Source organism: Anser brachyrhynchus, assembly GCF_964034855.1.
Source record: "Anser brachyrhynchus genome assembly, chromosome: 18".
NCBI classification, from domain to species: Eukaryota; Metazoa; Chordata; class Aves; order Anseriformes; family Anatidae; genus Anser; species Anser brachyrhynchus.
In genome coordinates this window covers 7,496,790-7,505,133 of record NC_137711.1, presented here as the reverse complement: position 1 = coordinate 7,505,133, position 8,344 = coordinate 7,496,790, and the positions used below count along the sequence as shown (strand labels likewise).

The following is an 8,344-nucleotide window of genomic DNA, read 5'->3' as shown; positions in this document are numbered from 1 at the left end:
TTCTTTAGTTGTGGGTACACAACTTTCACCTCTGCAGAGAAGCAGGTCCGTAAGGGCCAGGGGACATGCTGCCAGCACAGCTATAAGGAGAAATTTTTTCAAGCACAGGCAGCCACTGTTAACAGCAGCTCAGCTCCTGCAGTGAAGGGGCACTATACGATGCCAGATCCCAAAGACTGCATGGAGCACAAGAGGGTGAGAGCACTGCCAAAGCCTGACTGGCAGTAAAGTTAATCAGGGCCAATGAGCCCTCTGAGTGCTTCCAAGCATTAAGCATTAGCTCTTGGAGACAGCAAGCTGCTAACAGAGATCCCAGACAAGCAGTTCAAGTGAAACTTAGAGGTGGGCACAAAACTCAAAGAGTTTGGCAGCAGCTGAAACCTCTGATCAGAAACGAGCTATTATTACTACTGTCAGCTGACAGGCAGACTAATGGTAACAGCAAGACTCAGAAGGCAATTCCTGAAGGGGAGAGGTACAGAGGGATTTTTTTCCCCCTTATTGCATTCACAGTCTGCTTACAGACATTCATTAAAGAATGTGTCCTTCATGAACAACCCATCCTATCATTGATTTTACTTGGTTGGGGTTTTCTGACAGCACAAAATAATCCAGCCTGATTTTGAATATCACATGAGTCTTTCCACCCTCTCCTCAGCTCAGAATACCATTGAAAACACAGCATATGAATTCCAGTCTTCTCCTGCTTTGCTCCTTTTCTTTCTTCTGCATTTAGGCATGGCAGTTCTAATAAAGGATTCTTAATGCCTCTGCCTGCAACAATAAGCCAAGCAGCTTATTCCAGTGAATCCTTCAGCTGTAGCTTTCAAATAAGTATTGCTAGTAAGAATGTCCCATACTTCAGCACACAACCTAACCTACTCCTCACTCCTCTATTTTACCTTAGCTGCAATCCCATTAATAGACTGGCTTGTGCTTACAAGAAAATAACGAGAAGCTCAGATATGTAAAGTTTGTTTTATTTTTAAAACCAAATTCACTAAGGGGTATGAATTGTGACTTGTCCAATAGGGGACTTAGTGAATTTTTCAAGCAACGTGGGCAAGAAAGGGGAGACATCATGAACTGCTTTGACCTTTCTGAGCAGTGCTGCCATGTCACTTTCCCCAAGCCTGCCAACAAATGAAATACTCAGAAAAGGCATTAGAATCAGTCCATCTGTGAGGAGCAGAAAGGAGCAGCTGGGTGCAACCAGGGCAATGCACATGATCACACCAGCTCAGACGCTGCTGATTAAATCATAACTTCCTATAAATTTGCAGCATTAACATCTGGCACAAGAAGTGGAAAAGAGCAGGCCACCTTTCTGTTAGCCTCAATCCTGCAGCAATAGAGACAAGGAAATAATGAAGCTAGTAGAAATAAGGAAATGGAATCTAGTTTGTCAGACCCCAGCGAGTCAGATGGTAGGCTCTCTAAAACCTTAAAGATAAATTAGGTCTCAAAGGAGATAACAGTACTCCTAGAAGGAAGAGCGCCTGAAACCTCACCTGAACAATAGAAACTCTACAACCATATTCTCCTGCAGGATAGGAAGTGCCACTTTAGCACTCCAGAAAATAAGTGATCACTCCGCCTTGCTCAAGAAGATAAAAACAGAGCCTAAAGAGGGCTTCCAGAGACAGGTTTCCAAAGCATGCCACGGACAACAGCTCAGCACACAGTCTGGGAGGATTTAACCTTCTTTCTCACTGACTTACATTGTACTACAAGCAAGTTACAGGAAATACTGTTCTCTTTCTTAGCTGGAAAAGAGGAAAGTAGCATTAGGTCAGGGACAAAGGAACAAACTAGTGTTTCTATACCAAAATTTTAAAGTTTACTAAACCGGTCTATGTGGAGTTTCACCAGCTTCAATTCATAATCCAATGGCTGCCTAGTACAGAAACATTGCCAGATCAACTTTTCCTCCCTTCTGTGCCATTATCATCCAAGTTACTTCAGGACAAGCTAGCAGATGAGTTTCCAGGGACTATTATCTGAACCAGTGCTCTTTTCTGGCAACATGATGTATGAATTGCAGGACTGTGATATATCCAACTTGCTTGCCGTGTGCACCTTCTCCAAGCAGCCACCTTGCTTAATGAGGACACTTAATCTACAGCAGCGTTCATTGCCTCTGCAGCTCAGAGAACAGCTCCACCTTCTTCAAGAGGTAAGTGGTCATGAGCCTGTTGCCTGTACCAAAAAATTTGCTGATGGAAAGAATAGATATGAGAGCAGACAAGGATCACAAAAGGGAATTCAGAGTTTTATTTCAAAAAAGCAACATAGTGTTGAAACAAAATCAAGTTCAATTAGTCTTCCTCTGATTTGAATGTCTACAAAAATAGATTCTACTCAAATCCATAAAGCCAGTTAACAGTACCATAACAAATAAAAACCAAAGTTACTCATTCAGATACCACATACAGCAGTCACAGGAATCTAGCATATATTATTTAATGTTTTGTTTTTTTAAAGTAAATTTCTAAAATGTTTCTGTTAAAACTGAAATACCCATATGATTTTTAAAAATTGTACAAAAAATAATTTTAAACCAGTTGGAGGTAACAGTGTGCGTTTATTAAAATCCTGCACCAAGGCAGTAACATTTATAATTTAAAACCCAGCCCAGTAGAAAAGAGAAATGTGCAAACATTTAAAAGTTAGATGTACTCAGAGGCTTGTGGTGCATCAGACCTGGCAATCCACTTCTGTCCTAACGCAAGGCGGGCTCCAAGAGGAGATGTCTAATGAGGCACTAAAAGGGGAGGCAGAGGCAAGCATGCATATGCATGCAAGTTGCAGCTCAGTAGCCTGCGATGCCAGGAGCAATGATGCCCTCTCCCCAGGGACGGTTTGCCCAATCAGTAGTGTTATGGCACGCAATCCAATGCCAGGAAAGTCCTTGATGAATTCTGGTCAATCTGCTGTGGGGTATAAGAATAACAACAGTTTTTGAATATAATAATTTTTGAAAACAGAATTTGACAGCTAATGAGAGAAACCAGTATTTGGCCCACTGATGCGTATCAATCCATTAACTGCAAGAACTCTCACTGGGCCCAAAAGCTCTAACAAAGCAGATCTTCACACACACCCCTACACTAAATGTGGGCTTATTTTGAAAGACCATTTCTTACATCATAACCTTCCCTTCCCTCTACTCCCATATTCTGCCCACGGGTTTTTGGAATTAATATAGACTCACATATTGCTGTGGTCACTATTCATACACTTTTTCAAGCACAGAGAACGGTAAAAGGGTAAAAAGCAGCAGCACAGAATTCTGTACATCCTGTTGTGCTTAGTGAAGGCACCCATATATTTGGGAGTCCTTAGTAAGTCCCAACAGATTTTTGCTGTGAGCAATGACTACCTTTCAGGATAGTTTTATGGTAAGATTAAGAGTCACAGAGGAGCCTTCAAAGGATTCTTCTCTCTTCCTTTACAACTGGTGCAGCAGATTTACTTATGAGGCATGTAATGTGCTGAACAGTGGTACTACATCATACAGCCAGCGGATTCCCAGCCTGAAAATTCAGACCAGAGTTCTGCACTATCACAGCCCATTTTAAATAAGCTGATTTTTATGAGAAATTTTATTCTACCTTCTCTTTCCTTTGGCTATTTCACTTGGCCTGAAATATCTTTAGCCTCACCTACCTCCTCCATTACTTAGTCCATGTCCTAATGGACTTCTTGCCAAATTTCTTTCTGCATAGCTCCTGCAATGACACAAGGGAAGATTCATTATCACAATGCAGTACCATGCCATCCACTCCCAGCTGCTGATAGAAGACCAGGATTAGGTAGTGTCCAGAGGAAGTGCGCAGAGCAGAGCATGTCAGGCAGTCACTTATCCTTACACACCAGCAGTTACCAATCCCACCAAGCTTCCTGCATCCGTTGGAAATAGTAGTCCTTTGTCTCCACTTCCGTAGCCCCTGTCACCTGAACATCAGTACTCTAGGGAGATAAGATAAAGCCCCGCACCCATGGTGGTAGTTTAGCTTTACTGTATAGACAGAATGGGAGCAGAGATACTGAACACGTCCAAGTGACAGTGTCAAGACAGGATTAAAACTACAGAAGTCCCATCCTCGGCCAACTAAGCCCGTGTGGCCTGCCCTTAGATCAGTACGGGTTGACACAAATAGAAACCTGTATGCGAACACTCAGAGTCCTGTTCCTTTGGGATGTGGGAATGTGATCTCTCCTGCTTTTCGGAGAGAAAGAGACAAAGCATTATTCATTAAAAAAAAAGTAAAGGGACAACACGTGAAAGAGAACCTGCATCTCTCATTATTTTCACTTTGATAGTCTGTGGGACACATACATGACCAGATTCCAGCACAAGGAACACTACCATCATGGTGGACTTCCCCCTCTTTTCACTAGAAAGGCCCTCCCTTGCCATCCCTACCCATTAGGAACAGCAGTCAGTTGATACTCACCCTCTGCCCCCCTCCAGAGTACTCTGGATCTCCTTCAGGACCTCTGGAAAGCAGAGAGTTAAAGCAATGAGGCAAGCCAGTGGAGATCTGCTTTCAAGGCAGCAGACAGCACATTCCACCTCCCGGCAGAACAGCCTCTAAAACCTGCCTCCCACCACAGAGGTCGGACCTTAGAATATCATTCCCTCTTCAGTGGTACGAGATTTTTACTAAACAGACTGGCATAAAGGACCGAAGCAGTCATTTGCCAGAGGAAACGTTGCCAGTCCCAGCGTACCAGAGAACCAAAAGGAACAGTCTGTTCCAGCTGTCATTTTACACAAGTCCTACTGGAAAGTAAACTTCTCTTATCACTGTGGTGAATGCAGCTATGTGGAACAACCCCAGCCTTAGGGCATGACTATCGGTCCAACTCTGTCACTTCTACTGATTCATGAAAAACCCAGTATTTCTACCAGTCTGGTGTAATTGCAGATCCCTTGGAATTGAGTGCTGGAACACACAAAATTCCCAGCACCTTTCTTTTTTCCCCACCCAGAAAGGTGCCCTGTCAGCAGCAAGACTTCACTCACTTTCATCATTGAGTAAGGCATGTTCCATTAGCCTCCCAGATTTTCTTTCTAAAAAAAAGAAAAGTAGAAAAACACTTATCTAACAGTATTTCTGCTTCTCATGAAACATGCGCTTGTGGAAATTCAAAACAGAATTGGATATTTTTCTCTTAAGTACCTGTTGACTTCACTGAACGCTTCACAACTAATCCTTAAAGCCTCTCACAGATGGAGTTGTTTTTACCAGCAACACGAGTTCAGCTAGCAAAAGGGGTAGTGTGTAATTTCAGACTTCATCTTCCCACAGCCTCTTCTAGCAAAAGCTGCACTCTATCCTCCCAGGTAATTTTGCCACATGCAACCTACCTTAGAGCTAGCAACTGCTCTGTCGCAGTGTTCCCCACATGTGCCCTCCTTGCTTTTCCCTTTCTAATGTAGAAAATATCAACTGTAGCAATAGGAGAGATGTTGAAGGGTTTACCTGTCACCAGGCTATATTAAGGACAATCATTTGCGCTTACCATCTTCTCCATAGTCACTTGAACTCCTTCCTGATCCCCTAGAAAAGGTGACAGAAAAACAAACATTGAGGCAGAGGATGCAAAGAACTCATCAATACTCCTGGCATCAAGAAGCTCCACTGTATGCTAACTGACCAGCCTGCTGAGCAAGCATGTAGTAAGGGCTTCAGCACATGTTGGTGATAAAGAAGCCTGTGGGCACCAGAGAACCTCTCTGATCTTTTGGGGAAAAAAAATCCTATACGACCTCCATGAGCATCAAATCTGTTATTTGCTGAGCTTCTGAGTGGAGAAACGATGGATCTTTCCCTTTGAGATAATCGAGATAAAGAGTTCAGCCTCTTCAGCAACAGGCAGCCCCCAAAGTATGCAAGAGTCAGGTGTCAGTCAGAGACATCACTGGGAAACAAGTAAAGCAAGCCAGAGCTTACACTTTACGACTCTAGCTTGGGGACACCAATTCCAGTGCTTGACTGCTCTGTACTGCAAGGAGGAAAACCATCAGGGAGAAGGCTGCACTTCCTCATGCCTATCCATCTAGGAATGTTGTAATCAAAAGACTCCTAATAGCTTGGAAAGGGAGACAGACTACACGAACTCATACCATAGCCTTGTTTACATCAGCTACAGGACAGGAGCAGATCTCGATACTCAGACATAGTCAGCGTGCGTGAGTTTTACAGATTTTACCTAGATTTTCTTGCAGCATTCTCCACGCCAGACCTGGTGTGCACGTGATTGTTGCTTGAAACTTCTGGTATGTCCACAACACACCGGGGCTCCACTAACCATTTGGTAGAAAGAGAAAACCTCTCAAACTCTGATGGTGAGATCAGATAGAAACCTGCAGAAGATTGAGAATTTATAAGCAATTTTAAAGTCCAGAAAAACAGAGGTGAGCCAAAAACAATAAAAAAACAACCACCATGGACCTAAGCATATTCTTTATTTGGCAGAAAGGGTTTGCATAATCACTGAGGAAGATAATACCCCAGTTTCCCAAGGAGTGGCTAACCTAGAGACTGGGTAATTTATTGTGCTGAACAATAACTGCTTTGCTGCTCTTCAGAGGCGTCAGCACAGGACACAGAAAGACGTAAACACCGAACTGCAAAGCAGAGAACAACTTTCAGCAGCCATAGGATGCTGGCTGCCAGTTTTGCAGCTTGAGTGTTGAGCCACAGGCAGGTACAGGAGGTACGATGCAGCCTGCAATGCCTGCTGCTTAGAGAGCTATTCTCTTATCTCCAAACAGCAGGAGGGTGGCCAGATGGAAACTACTTATGGGGAACATCCAACCTGTTAGCTGAAAAACAATGTATTTGTTAATGATAATAAACTCACTTCTGATAATTTGTGTCAGTACCTGTTGGCAACTGGTATTGGCCAGAAACATAGAACAAACTTATGTAATATTCACATATATATACAGCCAGTTCTAAACATTAAGCCCTACAATCACTATTCCACTGTTTCAAACACACAATAGAGGCAGATAATTTGGGAGAAGCATTTCCTACCTTGGCCATATTTGGTGAAGACGCAGGATGCAATGCCGCTCACATCTTCTTTACGGATGCAAGGGTAGCGGATCTGTAACTTGAGGAAGGGCAGCGAGATGATCTGAATGTCTCCCAGGTTAGTCAGGACAGCCAGGTCATTTTCACTGTAATCGTCAGTCTTGCAGCTGCCAAAGTTAGCAACCGTCACTTTTCGTACCCTACAGCCTTCCAGTGCCGTCAGCTTGAGCTTCAGTTTGGAGCTAACCTTGGGTAGCGTGAAGACCTGTCAACAGAAACAGAACGCTGACACCTCCTTCCTGCACAGTGGCAGCCGCCGCACCCCAGGACATCTGCTGCTCCCCCGCCTCTAACAGCGTTTTCATTCACAGTGAACACACACAAGTGTAATCTGAGTCAACCTAGCTTCCTGGGATAAAAAGTAACCAGCCAGAGTCAGGGGTAGAATCTGTCTCTGTTCTGACATCAAGCAGTTTTACCCTTCAGGCTGCAAACTGCATTTCTCTCCTGGTTCTCTCAAAACCCTTCCATATTTGGCTACAAATTATTACAGAAAAAAATGGGTTTACACTAACTGTGCATTCTTCTGTGTTAAAAAGCCAGGGTGAGCCTACAGCAAGCTACTTAAAGCCTTCTCTTTTGCGCTGACTGGTTAGCATGCCAAACAAGAAACTTTTCAGTTGCTTCATAGAAATGCCTACCAATTGCTGCTTCTGTACAGCATTACACTCAAGTAACCACAGCAAAAGCTATTTCCCAAAAACAGAGGCAGCCTTGTCTAAAGAGTACAGGAATAAAACGTGTATGTTCAGCATGCTCACCACTACGCTGAGTGCCCAATTTGTCAGCACGCACTTGATTTCCGGACTGTACTGAACAGAAATGCTGTCCTGGGAGCATTACGCAGGTACAGAAGACTAAGCACTCCTACGAGTCTCACTCACTCCGCTGAACACTGCTCAGCACTTCAGCAGACTTATGCGCAGTCCATATGTCCCTCCTGGGTGATACTCACCTTGAATTGCTCTTCAGACACCACCAGTAGTTGATGGCTGCCTTGCATATCAGGGCTCTTAGAAAGATCATGTGCTACTTCCAGAGGTTCTGGCAGAGGTGTGCTGCGCCCATCCAGAACAAGTATACCCACAACAGGAGCTCTGTGCATCAGCTGAATTTCTTTGGCTAGCCAAGCAAGATAAGGACAAAAAGCAAACAAGAAAAAAAAAAGAATCCAAAGAGGAGTCTGGTTAGAGACGCTATGTTAAAACCTCACACATCCTCTCAGAGCTGGG

The 8,344-nt window shown here is 43.8% G+C and overlaps 1 protein-coding gene across 11 annotated transcripts in view; it reads right to left on the bottom strand.

Moving 5' to 3' along the window:
* Positions 1-2,251: 2,251 nt before the first annotated feature.
* LLGL2 (LLGL scribble cell polarity complex component 2) overlaps positions 2,252-8,344 on the bottom strand; it is a gene marked incomplete at its 5' end in the record, with an annotated part of 33,934 nt that continues 27,841 nt past the window's right edge. For 6 of the 11 annotated variants that reach the window (XM_080560821.1, XM_080560813.1, XM_080560823.1 and 3 more), the window contains 9 exons: positions 2,252-2,933; positions 3,670-3,731; positions 4,168-4,225; positions 4,461-4,503; positions 5,033-5,080; positions 5,533-5,570; positions 6,223-6,376; positions 7,053-7,317; positions 8,068-8,234. In XM_080560821.1, coding sequence (XP_080416947.1) covers positions 3,678-3,731; positions 4,168-4,225; positions 4,461-4,503; positions 5,033-5,080; positions 5,533-5,570; positions 6,223-6,376; positions 7,053-7,317; positions 8,068-8,234 — 827 coding nt within the window. In that variant the 3' untranslated portion in view covers positions 2,252-2,933; positions 3,670-3,677. The remainder of the gene's footprint in view (positions 2,934-3,669; positions 3,732-4,167; positions 4,226-4,460; positions 4,504-5,032; positions 5,081-5,532; positions 5,571-6,222; positions 6,377-7,052; positions 7,318-8,067; positions 8,235-8,344) is intronic. The other 5 variants (XM_080560816.1, XM_080560817.1, XM_080560818.1 and 2 more) reach the window with 5 other exon arrangements.